General features: G+C 42.2%; 2 protein-coding genes and 2 pseudogenes across 2 annotated transcripts; 1 reads left to right on the top strand and 3 right to left on the bottom strand.

The window, feature by feature from the left end:
* Positions 1 to 1,088: 1,088 nt before the first annotated feature.
* On the top strand, positions 1,089 to 4,085 carry UBD (ubiquitin D). The gene is given in 3 exon segments (XM_012477446.3): positions 1,089 to 1,115; positions 3,616 to 4,015; positions 4,018 to 4,085. Coding segments are annotated over 3 exon segments (495 nt in total).
* Positions 4,086 to 6,069: 1,984 nt separating this feature from the next.
* On the bottom strand, positions 6,070 to 7,392 carry LOC105734580 (putative olfactory receptor 2I1). The gene is made up of 2 exons (XM_012477447.3): positions 7,373 to 7,392; positions 6,070 to 7,000 (listed from the first exon to the last, which is right to left on the bottom strand). Exons 1-2 carry the CDS (start codon positions 7,390 to 7,392, stop codon positions 6,070 to 6,072), a joined length of 951 nt encoding a protein of 316 aa, XP_012332870.1.
* Positions 7,393 to 13,665: 6,273 nt separating this feature from the next.
* LOC105734576 (calcium-binding and coiled-coil domain-containing protein 2-like) lies at positions 13,666 to 17,721 on the bottom strand (annotated as a pseudogene).
* On the bottom strand, positions 15,301 to 16,627 carry LOC105734577 (cell division cycle-associated protein 7-like; annotated as a pseudogene).
* Positions 17,722 to 22,633: the final 4,912 nt, after the last annotated feature.

Consider the following 22,633-nt stretch of genomic DNA (forward strand, 5'->3'; position numbering starts at 1 on the left):
GGAGTAAAGGTAGAGAAATAGAGGCACTGTGGTGTGAGAGTGGATGTTGATTGTTTTGCGCGTTGAAACAGGGAGTCAGCATTTAATTGTTGGCTTAGGATTGTTCTCAAGTAGTGGATTTGGTTTGCAGGTTCTGGGAAAACACAGGAAGTGTGTTGAAAGCTCAAGACCCAGAAATCCAATGTTTTTGTTTTGGAAAGGGAATTTTACAAGCAAAGTTTCCTGAACTTGGAAGACACTTAGGAATCCTTTCCAATCATCTCATTTTATAGACTGGGAAACCAGCATCTAAGGAGATAAATAGATCTGCCCGAGGTAAGGTAGCAAGTGGCCCTCCTGGGACTCCAACTCATGTCTCCTCTCAGTCTGAGGTTATTTCTCCTATGTCTTCTTAAGGCATGTTTTACATCTTGCCAGACTAGCCATGTCAGGCTCACAGTCACAGCACTCCACACAATGCTGACTGTCCTTTCCTGGGTGTTCTTATTCTAATGACAGCCCTTGAGTAATGAGGTGCTCATTTTTTTTTTTTTTTGAGACGGAGTCTTGCTCTGTCACCCAGGCTGGAGTGCAATGGGCACGCTCTTGGCTCACTGCAACCTCCGCCTCCCGGGTTCAAGCAATTCTCCTGCCTCAGCCTCCCAAGTAGCAGGGATTACAGGTGTGAGCCACTGTGCCTGGCTATGAGGTGCTCTTAAAAGCAGCAGGAGAGGGTCAGCAGGCATTATAGGTCTTTAAGCCTGTGAGGGCCCACGCCACGGGACAGACAGTAATGTCAGGAGTGGGAGAGGAGAGGTAGATTGTTAATCAGGGAAAAGTTTTCAATTCAGAAGCACCAACTAATGTTTGGAATGAGAAGTGCAAATAGGTTGCCTGAGGGGAGAAGTATGCAGTCAGAAAGCATTCTTTGTTAACTCCTGTCCAGCAAAAGCAAAAGAAAATTCATGGGAACCTGCAAGAACAAAGAGCACAGCAAAGCTGGACAAACACAGCAATCCAGGCAGGGGATTTCCAGCTCATCTGCTGGTATATATAAACTGGATGCAAATTCCTTTTTCAGTCTCGTTTCTGCCCCCTTGACTGCAGAGATGGCTCCCAATGCTTCCAGCCTCTTTGTAAGCTGGGATTTGATAAAAGGGATGGGAAAAGGAAAAACACTTTCAAGAGTTGGGGAGAGATCTTAGAAACAGGATGGACAGTGCTCAGGGCTCTGGGTGACTGGGCAGGCATCCTTAAGCAGAAGAGGCTGGCATTGACATGTGCATATGGGAAGGGTGATTGTCTGAAGAGAAGCTGGTTAGCTGGCTTCTGTGTTCTTTTTGAAATCAGACCTTGCACTAGTTACTCTTTGGAATCAACGATAGGAAAAAAAGTGAGGATGAGCTTTGTGTTCAACAGGGCTGGTGAGATTTAAAATTATGGAAACATTTTTTAGAGTTCTTAATCTTTTCTCTCCCCTCAAAGGATAGCTTCACAAAACTCATTTATCTAAAGTAGTTAATGATCGAACACATTACTTTATATAAGAAAATATGCACTATGGAGAGAACCTGGAATTAAGGCAACACTTAACACAGATCCTCCAGTGAAGAAATGTCTTCAATATCTAGATTGGGAAAGTATTTCTGAATGGAGTGTGAGGGAGGTCTTCTCAGGCTTTCAAGCGGCCATTAGGGTTGAGTTTTCCCATCTTTTAGGATTTTCCAGTTATTGAAATAAGACTTAGATATAGTCCCTACCTTCTGTGAGTGAAGCCCTAGTCTAATCAAAGGAGATCACATTCTATATTAGGTAGATATAAAAATATAAGAAATATAAATTAACAAGAAACACTGAACATAGTGTCACTGTAGTATGTAAGTTATTATTACAAAGCAGTGGGATATTTGAAAAGAAACTAACAGTTCAGTGATTATGTGTCCTACTCAGGATTTCCTTCTGAAGTAGTGACAGAGGGTTTCCTATGTCTGTGAGTATCTTATGAGGCTGTCATATTTTGGAAATTCTCTTTGAGAGTTGTTTTGAGAGTTTGGTGTACATGTTTTGAAGCTTTGTATTTACTTTTTGACATTTGACAAACTTTATCTGGATAGGAGAGGCAGATAAATAAGGTGGAAAATCATTAATTACATTTTGAGGTGGATAAAAGGTATGTTTTTTACATCCATTGAAATGCACGGAAAAACAAATTTTTATTTTGTTTTTATAGACTGGGAAACCAGCATCTAAGGAGATGAATAGATTTGCCCGAGGTAAGGCAGGCATTATAGGCCCTCACAGTAACCCCATGCTGGAAATCCCCAACTCCAGAAGCATTTTTCTCCCTACCTTTTCCCAGTGAAATAACATAATATAAGAAGAATACAAGGACTATAGAAATACAGATTAGCATTTGAACACTTGCTTACCAGCTACTACTAATGTGATTGCAGGTGAGGTAGCTTCTTGTTTATTAACAAGGATACTAATACAGGTGGTTCCTTACTTACAATGATTCCACTTATAATTTTTTTATTTAATAGTGATGCCAAAGCAATACATATTCAGTATAAACATACTTCAGTTCCCATCCAATCATTCTGCTTTTCACTTTCAGTATAATATTTAATAACTTAAATGAGACATTTCACACTTCAGTAGAAAATAGGCTTTTTGTTAGATAATTTTGTCGAACTGTGTGCTAATGTAAGTGTTCTGAGTGTGTTTAAGGTAGGTCAGGTTAAGCTATGATGTTTGGTGGGTAAGGTGTACTAAATGAAGTTCTGATTTTGGATATTTTCAGTGTGCAATGGGTTTACTGGGATGTAACCCCATCATAAGTTAAGGATCACCTGTACTTTATTAAAATACTGAAACAGTAAATGAGGTAACATTTAATAGTATCTTGTGCAGTTCTTGAAATTAAAGTACTCACTAAATATTACTTTTCCTTTTTTGTTATTTTCTTACTTATCATTCATTTATTAATTTGTTTGTGCATTTAGCAAACATTTATAAAGTATTTCCTGTGCCAGACAGCATGCTGGAGCGGTGCTAAAGACAGAAGTTAATTAGGACACCATCATGACCAACTAAAAAAATCACACATTTATAATTTTATAAAGGAGACTTTATTTCTTATGAAGGGTTATAGTCTGCAGGGTAGCCATTCTGACAGGCTGGGAAGCTCAGGTTATGGTTGAAGACCAAAAAAAAGCAAGCACTTTGCAGGAGGAAAGCACTTTGCACAGGAATTTATGCTAAAGGGGTTTGCTAAGTATACATATCTAATAGGTTATAGCAGAGACAATGACTATTCATGAAGGGGCTCCTAATGTATGCATATTGAATAAGCTTGTATATTACATACTGCCCATAGTCACTCTGAAGTGGAGCCTTAACATTTAATTACATTACAGTTAGGCCTTATACATGGAATGGGACAAATTTTCTTATTTGTGTTGTAACTTGGTAATTCCAAAAGAGAAGTCCCAAGAAAGAGAGGGGCACTGGTTATTGGACAGGAGCTAGAGGACCAGATAGACAGTGGAAGGGTGGGAGCCACTGTGGTGGGGAGCAGAAGTATAAAGGGAGGCAGGCATCCTAGGCAACTGTCTTGTGGCTTTCACTTCCCAGGTGCCTGTCCTTTCCAAGGAGTGGGATTTAATGACCTTTGATGCCAACCCAGATGACAGCATGAAGAAAATCAGTGAACATGTCTGTTCTAAGACCAAGGTTCCTGTGCAGGACCAGGTTCTTCTGATGGTGTCTGAGGTCCTAAAGCCACAGAGAAGACTCTCATCTTATGGCATTGACAAGGAGACGACCATTCATCTCACTCTGAAAGTGGTGAAGCCCAGTGATGAGGAGGTGCCCTTGACTCTCGTGGAGTCAGGTGATGAGGGGCAGTGGCACCTCCTCCGGATGTGAAGAACAAGCTCAGTGGCACATGTGAAAGCAATGATCGAGACCAAGACGGGTGTAACCTCTGAGACCCAGATTGTGACTTGCAATGGAAAGAAACTGGAAGATGGGAGAAGATGGCAGATTACAGAATCAGAAAGGACAATTTACTCTTCCTGACATATTATTGCATTGGAGGGTGACCACCCTAGGGACTGGGTGTTGTCAGGGGCCAAAAAGCCTATTTCTTTTAATCTCTTACTCAATGACCACATCCTTTGATGATTTCCCAAAATTAATGAGAATGAGAGGAGTAGGGTAAGATTTGGGTGGGATGGGTAGGATCAAGAATATTGTCCAACTCTATGTTTCTTTGATTCTAACACAATTAATTAAGTGGCAGGATATTTAAAATGTATTACTGGGAATATAAAATTATATTTTTTTTTGAGACAGAGTCTTGCTCTGTTGCCAGGTGCCAGGCTGGAGTGCAGTGGCGCGATCTCAGCTCACTGCAACCTCCACTTCCTGGGTTCAAGCAATTCTCCTGCCTCAGCCTCCCAAGTAGCTGTGACTACAGGAGCAGGCCACTATACCCAGCTAATTTTTGTATTTTTAGTAGAGACGGGGTTTCACCGTGTTGGCCAGGATGGTCTCCATCTCTTGACCTCGTGATCCACCCTCCTCGGCCTCCCAAAGTTCTGGGATTACAGGCGTGAGCCACTGCGCCCGGCCAGAAAATAAATTTTTAAGGGATAATAGAGAGAGCATACAAAGCCAGCTTGGAATTTAATTCTTTCTTGATACTTTGTTATTTATGGAAAAACTCCTATCTTCTTTCCTTTATGACAAGAGTCAGTTTTAGGTTTGGCTCCATGTTCTACTGATGTCTTTGTTAAGACCAGTGCTTTATTTATATCACTTAACAATGTTTGAACCAAATTGAACTTCTATTTATAGAGCATAGTGAAATAATTTATTATAAAATGAATTAATTTCTCTGACATGATCATAATCAAATTACTATATATTTTAGAAATTAAATTAAGCTACTTCTCCTACCCCACCCCCTTTTCCTTTAAAGCTATTTGGTATGAAATAAAGTCTGGCCTTCTCTTATTCTTTATGTCCCACACCCAACTAAAATAGTTATTATTTCTGGGGATGATGGTGGACAAGGATAGGTATTTTCCACAGGGACCTAGTGATTCTGCGTTAACTAGTGAGGGTTCCTAGGGGTAGATGGACATCGGGAGGGAACAAACTTTCTGTAGCTGGGGGACTGTGGGCCACCATCTCTCCTACCTGTCTTAGGGTCTGTCAGGTCTTCTCCAGGATGAGGGCACCAGTCTGGGTGAGGGTGGGTGAGGAGCTGGCTTCTGGGTTGTCCTCAATATTCTGGTCAGGTTCTGCTGATTGAGCATTTTCCTCTCTGCCTTTTTTTTCATTTGAAGATCCCTGTTCCTGTCTTGAGAACTTGAGTCCCTTCCTCCATTTATTCCTCTGACTCTCTCTCTTGTTCTTTCATGTCTCACAACTGATCACTTGTTTTTTTTCACAGCCTGAGACATGCTTGCCTTCTTCCACACTCATCCTAGTTCCTTGTTTCTTTAAAACTTGCTCAAGAACCAACTCCTGTAGGAGGGTTTCCCATCTCAACCGCACTCAGCAAAATTCACCACCATTTATGGGCTTTCCTCATCACACTTAAGAGTGAAATGCTCCTGGGAGGGCACTGGTCATCTGTCAAGTTCTGCACTAGGTTGGACTGATTTCCTAGAAGAGAGTCCATGGCCACTTTTTCTGGGTGTACCCTCTCCTGGAGGATAGGGATTATAATTTTCTTGTCAACTTGAGACATCTGATGGCAGAGACCAAGGGGTCTCCCATGGTCTTCCATCAGATAAGTAGGAAGCTAAAGGCGAGCATCATGTCCATCATCTTACCTGCACGTGGAGTTGTAAGGTTTTCCCTCCCTAAATCTGTATATATAGAGGATGTAGGGTTGTTCCCTCAAGAATCTAAACATTTCCTCATGGGAGGAAAGTATTCTCCCCATTGGACTCCTTAGGACAAATCTTGGAGATTATCATACAAAAATGAACAGTCTGAAGACTAAACTGACTCACGGTTAGGTATTTTCATCCTTGGGTTCTGGCTTAATACTTTCTCCCCTTCCCAATCCTCTCACTGTCCAGCTTGGCCTCTTCCCAGGCTTCCCAGCAGCCTCCTCGCCGCCCCCTTCACTTCCTTATTCCTGAGGGTGTATATGAGCGGGTTGAGGGTGGGTGTGACCACGGTGTAGAAGAGCGATACGAACTTGCCCTGCGCCTGGTCGTAGCGCTGCGCGGGCTGAAGATAAGTGTAGACGGCCGAGCCGTAGAACAGGCAGACGGCTGTTAGGTGGGACCCACATGTGCTCACCGCCCTCCTTCGGCTTCCGCTGGACCGCATGCGACAGACAGCTCGGGCCACGGCACCATAGGAGGCCAGGATGACGGCGGACGGCAGCAGCAGGATGACCACGCGGGCGGCGAACATCTGGCTCTCGGTGGTGTATCCGTCGCCGCCGCAGGCTAGCTTGAGCAGCGCCGGCAGCTCGCAGATGAAGTGGTCCAGCAGGCGGGGCGCGCACAGGGGCCGCTGAGTCAGGAGCGCGGTTTGCGCGATGGAATTGGTGAGGCCGCCTAGCCAGGAGGCGCTGGCCAGAGCGTGGCAGAGGCCCGGGGAGGCGAGCCCAGAGTAGCGCAGCGGGCAGCATACTGCGGCCGCGCGGTCCAGCGCCATCACAGCCAAGACGACGCACTCGGCAGAACCCAGCGCCAGCGATGCGCACAGCTGGGCCGTGCAGTGGCTGCGCGGGAGCCAGAGCGCCGGTCCGCGCAGGTTGGCTAGCAGCGGCGGCACCACACTCGTGGTGAAGCCCGCGTCCACCAGGGCCAGGTGGCAAAGGAAGTAGTACATGGGCGTGTGCAGGCGCGGGTCGCGCACCACCAGCAGCACCAGCGCCGAATTGCTGGTCAAGGTCAGGAGGTAACATAGGAGGACAAGGGCGAAGAGGACCGGCTGCAGGGAGGGCCAGTCGGAGAAACCCAGCAGGAGGAAGCGCTCCTCTGTGCTGTAGTTGGCCTAAAGGAGGAAAACTCCCAGAATGTTTGGAAGGTCGAAATAAAAACGGGTTACTACCCCTTATAAGCAAAGGAAAAACCTTGGAGTGTGGGAATGGGCTGGGCGAAGGAATGGAAACATACGCCAGGTTAGTTTGTGAATTGTAATCCCATTCACAGACGAGATTACTCAAGAATAATCCCCCTAAGAATAAGAGCAATATTCCAAGCTTGGCCTAGCCAACGCTTGGTAGACAGAATGATCACCTCTGTTGTTTCAGGTACTCTGCTTTTATTTATGCAACTGTTCATGTAAAATGGAGACCAGACCAGAAGAATCCCTGAGCAGATAGATACAGTTGGGCCTCCTAAGTGACCTTAACCTTGCTTGATTTGCAAGCATGTCTGAAACTTTGTGTTATGTCTTGTAAATGCCTATATTAAAGAAACACAGAACTTAAGCTCAACCAATCAGAAGCAGTCAACAAAACATAATCATATAACCAAGGACTTCCTCATGGGATAAACCAAATAAGGCAACTGTATAACTACCAATGAAATATTATCTTTGCTTTTATTTGTGTTTGTTCTAAAAATCTTCCTCCTCATGTTCTCTCTGTGGAGCTCCCTAGCCACTTCTGACTTCAAGCTGCCCAATTCATGAATCACTGCTCAAATAAACTCTTAAATATTTTATTGGGCCTTAGTTTACTTTCTAACACAACCCATTATACTGCTGATTACTGATTTTTAATTTGTTGTGAATAGAGAATACTCCCAATGTCCATGCCCCTCCCACTGAGGGGAGATCAGCATATGCATACTAGCCTTTAAATCAGGGATCAGTTGGGTAGGAAAAAGAACACTTTCTGGTAAACCAGAAGTCAGGAGATCTTGGTTTTACCTAGCATAGCTCCCTGTAGCCAGTTACCTGATATGGAGAAGTCTTCATTTCCCTCTGTCCCAGTTTTTTCATGTGTAAATCAAGGATATTGAACTAGATGACATCTAAGTTTCCTGTCCCATCTACCAGGCTTTACTATCAAATATTGATCAAAAAACGAAATAAAAAGAGAACCCAGAAAACAAAAGGAACCTCATTCTCCAAAGGGTCTTGTTGAACCAAGTGTCTTAATGGTACAGAAACATATGGTTTATATGATGGATAAAAGTTTATGTGATGGATAAGAATCTTTCCGCTGCACGAATCCTGATATAAATTATTGTATAGATAACTTATTTTGCACATCATATTCACTGTTGTTAATTAAAAAGTTACAATAATCTAATTTTTCATTTTTCAGGGGAGAAAACACTGTTACCTACCAAAACATCCTGTTTGATTGCATGTTTCTCTCCTTTTATCCTCACTGGGCAGAACAAGCATTAGTGTCGTGATTAAGAACCAGGGCTCAGCAGCCAGACTGCCTGGGTTCAAGCTCTGGCTCTGCCATTTTCTTTTTCTTTCCTTCAGTTTTTTTTTTTTTGTTTTTTTTTTTTTTTTGAGACCTAGTCTCTCTCTGTCACCAGGCTGGAGTGCAGTGGTGCAGTCTTGGCTTACTGCAACTTCTGTCTCCTGGGTTCAAGCAATTCTCCTGCATCAGCCTCCCGAGTAGCTGGGACTACGGGTGCGGGCTACCACGCCCAGCTAATTTTTGTATTTTTAGTAGAGACGGGGTTTCACCATGTTGGTCAGGGTGGTCTCTATCTTTTAACCTCATGATCTGCCCATTCAGCCTCCCAAAGTGCTGGAATTACAGGTGTGAGCCACTGTGTGCAGCCTGACTCTGCCATTTTCTAGCTGAGCAACCTTGGGCATGTTACTTGGCCTCTCTCTGCCTCAGTTTCCTCATATGAAAATAGAAATATGTTAAATGGGCTAAATATGAAAAGCTGTTAGAACAATGCCTGGTACAAAGCAGGTGTTAACTATTGTCATCCCTTAATAGATGCTAACTATTGTCACATCTGTTTCCCAAACCAAGAAACAGGTTTCTAAGGGGTTCTTATGCTAGGCAGTGATGTAACTGCTATGAACATTTACATCCCTTTTCGTTTACTAACTCTAATCTTTACTCACTTGAAAATTAGGCAATAGTCTTATTTTATAGAGTATGTTAGGAGAGTAATTGAAGTTAAATTATTTGCCCAAGGCCAAATCATTTGTAAATGCTTAATAGGTTTCAACTTGTATTTGACTATCTTAGAGAGCCTTACCTGTTTTATCAACCAGGCTCCACTGTGCTAGAGACTGTGGAGTATAAAAGGACATGCAAAGTCTGACCTATCCTTATAGATAATTTTATAATTTGGGGTCATATCAGAGATGAATAAAGTAGAAGAGGTGATGTTCAGGCTTACAGACCAATGGTGGCTAGAGGCTAGAGATGTTGAGTTACAAAAAGTCAAATTCTTTAGTGCTGTGATTACACAGGCACACAACAGTTTAGCCGGGCAAGCTCTAAAACATTCCTCTTCAAATATACCACACCATGAAAACAGGCACACAATACTAAAACTACACAGATAACATTCTTGTTACATGTATGCAAAAATTCTCCAATACATAGGCATATGTGCACCTGTACACATAAACCCATCATTGCCCTCACACGTCTAGAAGACAAATCTGTTGTGAAATATATAATATGTCATCAAACTTCACTTGGTATTTCAGAATGTGCCTCTCAGCATAAGACCATTTAATTTTTTGTAGGGCACTCTAATATCCAACTTACCTTCATATCTAGTCTTTGGCACTGATGTTTACACCTTGAGTTTCCAGATGATAGGTTGGTCTCTTGCTCCTGCTCTGGATTCTCTGGATTTGAAATGGCAGTTGGGAGGACTTAATAAAAGATGCAATTGCATGCCTGTGTTAATTTCTGGAATGGGTTCCTGAGATCAAAGCCAGGTATCTCAGGAAAAAGACAGGGGGTGGGTGTTATTGTGCTTGTCAATAGAGGAATAAAAAGAATGGATAAGAAAGAACTTAAGTTTGTGAAATTTTGAGATCTAGGCAGAGATGATGATGTCTGTTCCTGGAGAGCCTTGTAATGGGGTACAGACAAGACAAGGCTTTGTACTGGTAGCAAATCAGCATCAGCTGGTGTTGGTAGCAAATATCCTTCCTGATCCAAAGGACACAGCAGTTAGAGAGAAGGAGGAAGCATGCTGATGAGTGCTCTCACTAGAGAAGAAACAAAGCAATCAATGTTCCCTGTTATTTAGAAGAAGGGATGGAGCTCCGGGGAATCGATGTCCCACTCCCATCATTAGTACTTTGCATGAAGGTGTCTGGAGAGGAGTCCCCAAGAGTGGGGAAGAGGAAATTCTAGAGGGAAAGTCCCTTTAGGGTAATGCGTCTCTGGCAGTGTATGAAGGCCAGAGGCAGCATAATTCCCTCTCATTATCATTTTTACTGTTAAATTGGAACTGGTTTAGAATTTCATTCTCTGATGGAGTGATGAAGTTAGCTAATTGCTTAACTTCAGTGATTCTCAATGTCATCATCTGTAAAACAAGGAAAATAATCTTTTTTGTCAGAAATTTTGTAGATTTGTTGAAGTCATTCTCAGTTTCGAATGTAGCTTTGACTGTTATGTCATCAGCTTTGCGCCAAAGCCTGCCTTCCTGCTTGTGACTGTCATCATTCTCTTCTACTTCACTCTTCCTTTGTCCTTGCAGATCTTTGTCCCTGATCCCCTCTCACTCTCTCCAGTCCTACAACTTGTGATAATTCTTGATGAATTCAGTATCCACATAGATTATCCTTCCATAATCTCTCCTTTCAGTTCCTTTCTCAGTGAGAGGTCTGCAAATTCATCATGGTCCCTTGCATCTTCACTTCTCTACCAAGCTTAGACTGTCTGGTCAATCATTATAATTACTCCTTTGCATGCTCTCAATGTTCCTGCCCTTTTCACTTGTTAGACTCTTTTGCTAAACTGCTCTCCCATTTAAATCCAACTATAATTCTACTCTCTCCCTATATTTGTTCAGCTGACTGTGGCTGAAGAAAAGCCCATAGCCACACTGAGAGGCTTCACTTTACATTCATGACTACTACTATTAGGGGAAGGGGATAATGTCATGGATAATCATATTTCCCTAGTCCACTCACTTTCTCCTCTCCTACATAACTCATGCACACTTTCTGGTCTTTCCTCAAATCTCCAGTCCTCCTCCTCTCTCTCAAATAATATCTTTCTCTGATAAAAATTTTACTCATTTTTTACTGAAAAAACGTAAAGCGATCAAAAGAGAAGTTGTTATCAACCTATCTGTTCACCTACTTGGATCTGTGCTCGCATATAGGACTAACTTTTTTTCTGATGCTGCTAGGAATAGAGACTGTTTTGCATCTGTCTGATGCCAGTATCTCCACTTGCCCACCACATTCCATCCTTTCCACTTATTCAGGGATATTACTCTAGTCTTTCCCCCTCTTTCCTGTAACATCATTTGCCCTTCCAGTGGACCATCCCATCAATACATAAACATACTGGATTTCCCTCATTAAAAAATAGTCTTTTGATTTCACCTCCCCCTAGCTACCATCCAAGTCCTTACTTTTGCACCACTTCTCTCTTCCCATTCTCTTTTGAGTTGGCGCCAACAAGGCTTCTGGACTGGAAATCTTTCATCAAAGATCACAAACCAACCTCCACATTGATATAGTAGTTTTCAGTCCTCATACTACTTAACTAATTAGAAGCTTATCTATAGAGTGCACTTAGGTTTCCTTTTTGGAACTTGCCTTTCACTTGACTTCCGCTATGGACTGAATTGTGTTTGCCTCAAAATTCATATGTTGAAGATCTAATCTTCAATGTGATGGTATTTGAAATGGGCATTTTAGGAGGTAATTATAGTTAAATGATGTCACAAAGGTGAGGGCCTAATAGGGTTAGTTTCCTTATAAAAGAGGAGGAAAAGGGCTGAGCACAGTGGCTCATGCCTGTAATCTCAGCACTTTAGGAGGCTGAGGCAGGTGGATTATGAGGTCAGAAGTTCAAGACCAGCCTGACCAACATAGTGAAACCCTGTCTCTACTAAAAATAAAAAGTAGCTGGGCATGGTGGCAGGCACCCGTAATGCTAGCTCCTCAGGGGGCTGAGGCAGTAGAATTGCTTTAACTTGGGAGGCAGAGGTTGCAGTGAGTTGACATCACACCATTACACCTCAGCCTGGGCAACAAGAGTGAACTCTGTCTCCACACACACACACACACAAAAAAAAAAAAAAAAAAAAAGGAAGAAAGAGAGTAAGAGCATAAGAAAGATAAGAAAGGGATGTGAGGAGGCAGCAAAAGTCAGCTTTCAGCCAGGAGGAGCCATCACCAGGAACGAAATCAGCCAGCATCTTGATCTTGAACTTCCCAGCCTCCAGAACTGTGAGAAATAAACTTCTGTTGTTCAAGCCACCCAGTTTATAGTATTTTGCTTTGGCAGTCTGAGCTGACTGACCGCTTCAAAAGCATCAAACTCTCCCAGCTGCTCCTTCTGAATCTCCTTTATTGGTTTCTCCACATCTCCCTGCTGTGCCCAGGGTTCAGTCTTCTTAGTCCTCTTTCCTTTTTTTTTTTTTTTTTTTTCAGGACGGAGTTTCACTCTTGTTGCCCAGGCTGGAGTGCAGTGGCACAATTTCAGCTCACTGCAACCTCTGCCTCCCAGGTTCAAGTGATTCTCCTGCCTCAGTCTCCTGAGTAGCTGGGATTACAGTCCAATCTCAGGTGATCCACCTGCCTCAGCCTCCCAAAGTGCTGGGATTATAGGCTTGAGAAACTGTGCCTGGCCCCGCTTTCCTTTTTTTTTTTTAATTTTAAATTAAGTCCCTGAAACAGAAGAGTAATTTATTTTTAGTATGAAAGTGATTAACAACAGTTATCTCATTATTTTGACTTACCCATTTTCAAAACTCACCTGCTCAGAAAACTGCAAACCCATAGTTTCTAACAGTCTCTACTTAACCACCAAGAAAGGATTTATTACAATAAAAGTTATGTACATAGGAAAGATCAGAGAGTAGAAAGTATTAACCAGAGGCACCCAGAAAAGCTTTCTGTGACTGAAATAATACTTCCTGTCTAAGATTCAGGAATAAGATGCTTCTTTAGGGGCTGAGAAATTTACATGAGAAACCTTTGGTATCCAAATTGGACTTCTGAGCTCTTTGCTGTGCTATTTTTCACTAGTCTAATGCAATCAGTTGGAGAAAGCAACACTGAGGAGGAGGAGGAGGAGAAAGGAATTCTCAACCTCAGACCAATCTCTGGCCCCAGGGTTAGGACTGAGAACAAATACACTCAAGGCCTGCCGTTGAATGGCAGTGGGACAACTTGGAAAACTAATGACTTAGTGCCAAGTCAGACCTGTTGTGAATACCTAAGTTGGCTCCATGCCAGGGCCCTTGTACTGAAGATCCTTGGAAGAATGATAGGTGAGAGGATGATACAGCTAGAGTTATGTGACTTAAAGGTAGTAACCCACAAGGATGTCAGCAGAAGCTCTTAACAGTGTCCTTCAGATAAGTGATATGACTTCACTGTTATTGGCAGCAGGGCTGAGTAAATCTCTAATAATTTCAGGTTAGGCAGGATTTTGACTCATATCATGGTAGAAGCTATAGGTTCTACTCTATACAATCTCTGTATATATCCAAGAGGCTGGAACACTCATAGAGAGTGGCAGAACACGTGGTCTTCAAATATCTGCTTCTCTCTTGCTGGGAAGATCTTGCCACAAATTGGACAATTCCAACAAAGGGCCTGCATCTGCTGTTGCTCCAAGGTGTGGTCACAAATATCATCTGCTTTGCAGATGAGGCATTTCTTGATGGAGAGCGGGCTTGGGGAAGAACTTTCTTGGATATCAGAATATGGGTTTCCATAGACAAGTCCTGGATTTTGTCCTGTGCCTCCTTCATCTGAAGTAGGTACTTGATACGGCAAATAATTAAAATCCAGACCCATGTAACTGAGCAATCTGCTGTTCTCCTTCTTCAAAAGATCATTTTCTCCTTCCAGTCTCTCTTTCTCTATCTGTAGAATATTACATATTATTTTGTTCTTACTCAGTCTTCTTCTTCTTTTTTTTTTAGAAAAGTTGGAAATAGCCTTTTATTTAAATATGAGAAAAAAATTAGAATTAAGTACAGTAAGATTTTTTTTAAAAAGCAGACAAGTTAGGACAAACATTTTATTATCAAAATAAACACTTTTGTATAAAAGCATTACAGATCAACAGCTGTATTTACACTTAGTGATTAAAGGTCCAATCATGCATCAAACACTGAATGGGTCAGCAATGGTTTACACATGCAAGTAAATCAGACACACAAACACTTAGATTCCTCCTCTACCAAATAACTTGATTAATGCAAAGAGGCAGGGGAATACCGACACAGGAAACCTGCCCAGAAACTAGACTGGCAGAGATGTCAGGTTAACAAACTGCTGAAAGTTACATCTCCAAAAAGGCACTTCTCATTCTTACAAAAGTGCTTAAAATCTAAACTTGAACCCTGCACCTAGGTTTATAAATTTTCAAGAAACTGTGAAGAACCACAGACTAGTTTTTAATATCAAGTTTCCAAGCAAAATTGTCCAAGAATTTATTTGCAGTACCTTACATGTGAACTGAAATAAACTTGGCAAACTACAATCATACTAAAGTTTTATACTAAAAATTCACATCAGCCTACACGTAATTTTCAGATAGCTTTTCTAACACAGTTTTAAGTATTACTTGCCCACCAACCTTTGAATCATGATTGTGTAAGCTAGACGCACCACTTACCCTTTGGGCACAAGAAATTAGCAGAAATTAAGTCTCAACTGTGACAACAACTTGTAATATAAGCACAATACATGGGTTTGAGAGGCATCTGAAGTAACATACTCCAATCTGCAGTAATCACCTAATTTCTCCACATGGTTTTAAGACTTTTTTTTTTAATTTAGTAAATAATTTTATTTTATTATTTTTTCTTCTTTTTTTATTGCATTTTAGGTTTTGGGGTTTTAAGACTTTTGTGCCTTGATTCTATTAAAAATTTCAACTAGTATGAATGCTAAATCATACTTGTTTTTATGTAAACAAGTTAGAAGGCTGTTCTCTGAAATTCTCTAGTTAGTTAATACTATTACTGTGTTTCTAAGTGTTTAGCTTTTATGAGGTCTATTTCAACACCAAGTAAATAAAATAGGCTTTCATAAAACTATACTTTAAAAGAAATTACAAAACTAAGTGGCTAGAGAGGACCACTGGAAATAGAGGGGGATGCTATGAGGTGGGGGTTGGGAGCAGAGAAGAAACTGCAGAAAGGTAAAGTGTAACTAGTAATATACCTTCTTTGATGCTCCAGAAACACATCTACTGGGATTACCTTGATTGGAGTTTCTTATAAAACAGGCTGATCATCAAGATCCTTGACTCAGGTTTCAGTGAAAAAATTGGAAACTTTAACAAGAAAGATTTGAGAAGCAGAAGGCAGGCCGTGAATTTTCCAGATATTATGCTTGCATTTCAAATTCCTGTTCAGACTTTTCAAGTAGGCATGCACATTCCCAAAGCCATGATATTTGGCTAAATACACAAGGACCCCAGTTGCACAGCATCCATCTCGCTGCCAGCAGAAACTGCAGCTGCAGATTCCTTGACAAGGCAGGCAATACTAGTTCGGATCCAGCAGAGCATCCCTGACATCTTCACCATAACGGTTTCGAAGGCAGGGGCCACAGAACTGTCCTCGAACGCCGCAGCAGTCTGGGTTTCTGCAGTTTGTTTTGGTATCAATAGTCTTCTGACGGCATTGATGACAAGTAGAGCCCAGTGAACGGTTATATCTTCTCTCGAGAGTTGCTGCAAATGTTCTCCAAATCTTCCTCTGTAATTTCTTCCACTGGGCGAATTATATGCGGAAGGGTCAAGGATGATCTGGAGCGATGACTTCTGGGCATGTCATCTTCGTTCATGTAGCTGTCCATGGTCTTCCTCTTTCTCACCAACATGTTCCTCTTCCTCCTCGTCCTCCTCGTCGTCCTCCTCCTCCTCGTCGTCGTCGTCGTCCTCCTCCTCCTCCATGTGTAGGGTGTCAATGGACCCGAGGATCCGGGACCTTTACTTGGTAAGAGGACAAGCTCTCAGTTCAGGGTTTCTCCTGGATGCAACACCTGGGAATGTACGCCTTCGAGGTCTCCTCGATTGCGAGTTGGAGCCTGGGAGGGAATGTCTTCCAGGGAATGAGCCAGAGAAGCTTTCTAATTCAGACATGAGTTTTGCAAGCATTGCTTTGTTTTGCTTTAAAGTCCTTTTCTCCAAAAAATTCATCCCACTTTCATCTTCTGAATCGGAGTTGGAATCAGTCACAGAATTCTCGGAGGGCTGTGGGAGCTCTGCTTTTTTGTTGGTTGCTCTTCTGGTACTTCGAGCTGGAAACTTCATCGCCACCCTGAGAGGTCCAGAGTGCCTGCACTGGCTGCGGGTCCTACAGCCTTCCCGAACTGACTGCAGCCTCGTGTTTGCAAAATTATCAGAAGCAAAGCTGTCACAACTGTCGTCAGAGGATGATGAGGTTTCCATGGAAATCAACTTCACATATCTGAATTTCTTTAAGTTTTTTACTCTGAGATCTTTCTGCGGCACGCGGCGAGCGTCTATGCTGCCGGCGGGTGCCCAGGCCCGTACTTGGAGCTGGGAGAGCAAGCAGCCGCGCGCTCAGCGGTCCCACAGCAGGAGAAGCAGCAGCTGCGCGGCCGGCAGGCGGGGCGCGCCGACCCGGGTCCCCACTCAGTCTTCTTGACAGGTGAAAGTTTTCATCCATTAATTCCTGTTGCTTCTTCATCGCAGTAGTTTCATTCTGCTTCATTTCCTCCACTGTCCGCTCGAGCTTCTTCTCGTCCTTCCTCTGTTCAGTGAAACTGAGAAAGAGGTGGTCATTTTCTTTTTACAGATGCTCTAACTGCTCTGTCTTATCTTGATCTCCCTGAACAAGCTTCTCATTTCTTTCTCTTGATTTGACAGTGGGCCTGAGGCTGATCCACTCTGATTCCCATCTTCTCATTTTCTGAGGACAATTTCTGGTTTTGTTCTTTCAGTTGAAGCAGCTCTGTCTCCCAATAGTCCTCCTGCTCTTTCACTTTCAGTTCCAACGTCTTACTGATGCTCTGTAGGGCTTCTAGCTCCTCCTGCTTCTTTTGGAGCTCAGCCTGCATGTCTGAATTCTGCTTCTGGAGGCTGACACAGCTGTCCTTCAGCTCCTGGTTTTCTTTGCAAAGCTCCTTGTTTTGCTGCTCAGTCTCTTTCACCTCTCCCTGAGTGGTAACAACTAGGATGTCTTCCTCATTTTCTGGACAAAATTGGAAAGGAATGCTTGCTCCCCAGACCATGCCATCCTGATCCACATAGCAGAACTGGTAATACTCATCATCCTTGGGCAGGTAGTAAGCTTTGAATTGGACTTCCTGCTGTTTGGCTGATTTGTTGTTTAGGTCAATGGGCAAATTAACCCACATGAAGGTGTAATACTCACGGGTAGTCTTCCATCCCACTCTAAAGATGCCAATCCAATCATTTAGATGAGGGATGAAATACTGGGTGAAGGTGTAATGACATGTTACATCCCCTGCAGGGATGTAGAACTTCTCCACACTGTTAAAGATGACCTGAGAGAAATAACAGTGATCCAGCAAGACAGCTGATGTTGGGGGATCTTCGACAGTCTTCTCCATGGTAGGGGTCCGGGGACAGCAGCCAGCAGCGGCATGGCAGCAACAGACCCTCTTTCCCTTTTTATATGCACTTTCCTCATCCAGTATCATATGCTGATGACTCCTAAATTTATATTACCAGCCTGGATTTTTCTCCTAACTACTCCATATTTCTATGTCCAATTGTGTACCCACCAGCACCATTTTGGTATCTAATACACATCTCAAGTTTAACATGCCATAAACTGAGCTCCTTACTACCCATCCCTTTCCCCCACAATGTGCTTATTCTGTAGCCTTTCTCATCTCCTGTAGTAAAAATTCATTCTTCTAGTTTCTCAGACAAAAATCTTGGGATACTGACTCTTCTTTATCTTGCCCACATATAATCTATCCACAAATTCTATTGGCTCTATCTGCAAAAATATGCTGTAAAACTGACAAGTTGTTACCACTGTTAGGATCACCACTCTGGTCTGTCCCTGTCATCATCATTTCTTGCTTGGATGATTGAAATAATCCTCTGGTTCTTCCCTTAGCCTTTAGTGTATTCTCAACATGGAAGCCAGAGTAACCCATTTATAACACAACTCAGATCATACCACTTCTTATCTCAAAATCTTCCAACAGTTTCCATCTTACTTGGAAAGAAAAAGCCTAGTCACGAGACATAAAAATCAGTGCTCCCCACCTTAGTACTACTGATGTTTTTGACTGGATCATCCTTTCTTGGGGGTGCTGTCTCGTGCATTGTAGGATATTTAGAACCATCCCAGGGCTCCACCCACTAGGTGACAATAGTGCCACCTCTCCAATTGTGAAAATCAGAATGGCTCCGGACATTGCCAAATGTCCCAATGGGAGACAGAATCATCTCAGAGAAGTTGCTTTTTATGAAGCGTAATGTTTGGGACTGGGGTTACAAAAAACACAATAAAAGGTCCTGGCCATAGGAGTTTGTACTCTATTTGAGAAGGCAAGTTAAATTCCTTAAAAACAAAGCAAAATACTACTTTAAAATGCACTTAGGGCACAAGTCAGTAAACAACCAAGGAAAGGCAAGTGAGTGCTGTGAGGATAGAAGGTGGGGCATGCATTACAGGTAGAAGTGGAGAGGGCTTTTCAGAGGAGGAGCAGGGGCTTCATCTCACCATGGTAGGCTCCTATTAAAGTCCAGGAGAGCTGATTCAAACAAAGATGTTGGTGGAGAAATGTGCATGGCAGATACGGGGGCCATGACAAAAGGCCAGAATTCTATGCACCTTAAACTGTGTTTGGGGCATAGTAAAGACAACTTGATTAATATAATAACACACAGAAGATTTCCCATGGTTCATTCTGTTTCCTTTCCTCTTCCCTCAGGATCTTTTCAGAGTTTTTGTATGTGCCTTGAATTTAACCTAAATGTCTCCTGCCTTAGTAAGAGGGATCAGCAGTGGTTCAAAAGATGTAACTACCTCCTGCATTCCTCTCTAGCTAAAGCTGACAACGGAGACTTCCAACAATCCAGCCCCAAGTTTTTAGGCCCAGCAGGTGTTCTGCTTCTCCTCATGTAAATGACACTACTGGTCAGATTGGGTGACTGCCCATGATTTTTTTATCTCACATCTTTGCATTTCCATTTGTCTTTGCTTCAGTAAAATGCCCTTGTTGTTCTCTCTACTTTATCTTAGCTCTCTTTCACCCTGAAGGCTCAGCACAAGCTCCACCTTCCCCAGGAGCCTTCCTGAGCTTCCTCTTACTTCCAAAACCTCTTATAGTTTGCATCAGCATGCATGACCTTTCTTACACATTGTTCTTCATTTTTTACTTCAAAAGTCATTTTTTGAAATAAAGTAATATATACTGATTATGGAAAATTGGGAAATATGGAGTACATAGATGATAAAAAGCCTACCCGTAATCCAGCCAACCAATACTGTCATTAACCACCTTCAATCTTTTAATACATTCCCTTTTGCACCCCTTTCCTTCAATTTTTAACATAGCTGAGTGCATTATGGTCTCTGAAAATTTATGTTTTCACTGTGCTTTAGCCATCTCACATTATAATGACAGAATTTCCATGTTATTAAAGGTTTCTTATAAAGAGAAAAAAGTAATTTACATTTATTGATCACCTGCTAACAACTAGGCACTGTAGTATCCACAAGATACATGTGTAGTCAACAGTGTAAATTTGTTATAATTTTCTTAACTATTGGCTTTTCTTGGATATCTAGGTTATTTTAATTTTTTAAAAAAGTAGTAAAAATAACATTATAAGAGACAGTATTACTTTTCTGTATTCTTATCTTTTTCTATAGAAAAGAGTGTTGGAAATAGATTCCATTAAATATGCCCTCAGAATTAGTGGAGTCTCTCTCTGTCTTTCTCTCTGTCACTCTCCTTGCCTACCTATCAATCATATGTCTATGTATCATCTATCTGCATATCTATCTCTCTGGGAACAAAGCAGAAAGGGCATATGCTCTGCAGACAGGAAAACCTAGGCTTGGATACTGGCCATGATGCCTTGCCTTGAACAATTCATTTGACATCTGTAAGCATTAGTATCCTCATCTGTAATTTGAGTAGAATACCTGCCTTAATGGAAGTGTTCTTTGCTGTGAGGATCAGATATGATGTATCAAAACCCCTGACACATAGTAGGAGCTCAGCAAATGACAGCTTTTCAGAAGAATTTTGTTTTGTGTACACTTCTATCAGCTGTGTACAGTGTATATGTTTCTCTGCGACCTGTCAGTTATTGCTAAATATTCTCATTCAAATAAAATATCTGCCCATTTACAGGTGAAAGATTAAATTATTATTTTAAAGTTGCACTATATATATATAGCTTTCTGTGCCAAGTGCATGTAAAACACCATGTCTGTGGGCACAGGGCCAGGCCTACAAAGCTCTACTTGTAGCTGCTGTGTACCCGATCATGCTCATCTTGTGCTATTTTTACCTCTTGATTACTATGGATCAGGCACATAGGCTACCTTTCTTTTTCTTAAACAAGGTAAACTCCTTGTATTGCTGTTTCTTCTTCCTGGAATACTTTCCTCCTCACTTGTCCAAGACTGGTGCCTTATCATCTTTTAGAGCACGTCTCAAGTAGGAGTAGAGACCCCAATCATGGGGATTAAGAGGGGATAGTGAGAGGCCATCCATAAAAAGCATGGCAAGAAGGGAGGTGAGATACTGTGGATGGTAGTAGGGAGGTATGTGGAGACCCCATGTATGCTTCCCAAGGAAAAGTGTTAGTTTGGGATTTGCTCAGTCCAGAGGCAGTTAGCATTAAATATTTGCCATCATGAGTGGAAAGCTGCCAAATCATAGATACTGGTCAAGTAAGTCCTTTTATGACCATTAACTTATTCCTCCATACCCACCTCCCTTCCACCTCCAAATCTGGAGGAGATACAGGCAATCTAGTGAGTGGAAGAGTAGAATAGAGGCAGACACTTCTCTCAAGTCCGACCACAGGAAGGCCCTAGTTCAGAGAAGGAAGAAATTCAGAATATTGACCTTTATAAAATTTTGGTCATTTTATTTACTTAAGTAGACTTTTGGGACAGAAGGTAATCAGACTACATTTATTGTCTGAATGGCCTGTCCAATATTTCGCCCAATCAGTTGGGAAGTGATCCCACATAGTTGGTTTGCCCACATAGTTGATTTGAAGGAATGAAGCATAGTTGTTTTCTTTTGCAATCCCACTGTTTGGAATTATACTTGTTCAACATATTGGTAACATTTATTTGTTTATTGTCTCCCTAACTAGAATGTGAACTCTAGAGGGGCAGATATAAGGTTTATCTTGTTTATAGCTGTGTCCTCAGTGCCTGTATATTAGGATTGCTAATATTTCTCATATTTGATTGCATTGAAAGTACTTTATAAAACAGAGTGAGATATTATTATAGATGATGTATGTTTTGATATTTTAATAAATTTACATGAACATTATTAGGTTATCATTTACATACTAAACTGTATTGGATGTTCTGGAGATAGTAGAGCAAGATGGCAAAATGGAAGCCTCCACTGTCCCCACCAGGAGAATACCAAATATTAACAGCTAACTACACCCAAAAGCACCAACATGAGAACCAAAAATGAGGTGAGCAATCACAGTACCTGCTTTAACTTTTCATTACTGAAAGAGACATGGGAGAGGGTAGCAAAGACAGTCTTGAAGTGCCAACATCACCCCTCTCCCAAGTATGGAGATTCTGTACTCCCTTCACTGGCTCTGGCACCTGCTGACTAAAGAGCTGCTGAGCCCGAATTACCAACAGCAATACCCAAGTAATACCCTGTGGGCATTGGGCTCTGAGATGTGCTGGCTTCAGGTATGACCCAGCACATTCTCAGCTGTGGTGGATACACTTAAAGACTCTTTCTGTCTGCAAAAAGCAGAGAGAAAAGTAAAACAGACTCTGTCTTGCAACTTAGGTTTTAGCTCAGTCACAGTGGGGGTAGAGTACCAACTGGACTCTTGGGGACACTGAGTCCTAGCCTACACTCTTGGTCGGCATTTCTGGACCTGCCCTGGGGCAAAGGGTGAGTCCAAGGCCTGGGATCATTCATCACAAGCTGACCAAAGAGCTCTTGGGCTTTAAGTGAACACTGGTGGTGGCCTGGCAGAACTCTCCACGGGCCAGTGGTAGTAGTGGCCACAGGAAAAGGTTCTTCTGCATGAAGAAAGGGGATGGAAGAGTGGGAAAGACTTTGTCTTGTGGTTCAAGTGCCATTTTGGCTGTGTAGAACAGAACATCAAATAAATTTCTAAAGCTTTTTACTTCAGTCCTTGGCTCCTAAGACAGCATTTCTGGACCTACTCAAGGCCTAGGGGAACTTACTGCCCTGAAGGGAAGGACACAAACCTTGCTGGCTATGCCATCTGCTAATCATAGAGCCCTATGGCCTTTGGCAAACTTAG

Source organism: Aotus nancymaae, unplaced genomic scaffold (genome assembly GCF_030222135.1).
Source record: "Aotus nancymaae isolate 86718 unplaced genomic scaffold, 86718_ANA_hifiasm-v0.15.2.pri h1tg000027l, whole genome shotgun sequence".
NCBI lineage: Eukaryota > Metazoa > Chordata > Mammalia > Primates > Aotidae > Aotus > Aotus nancymaae.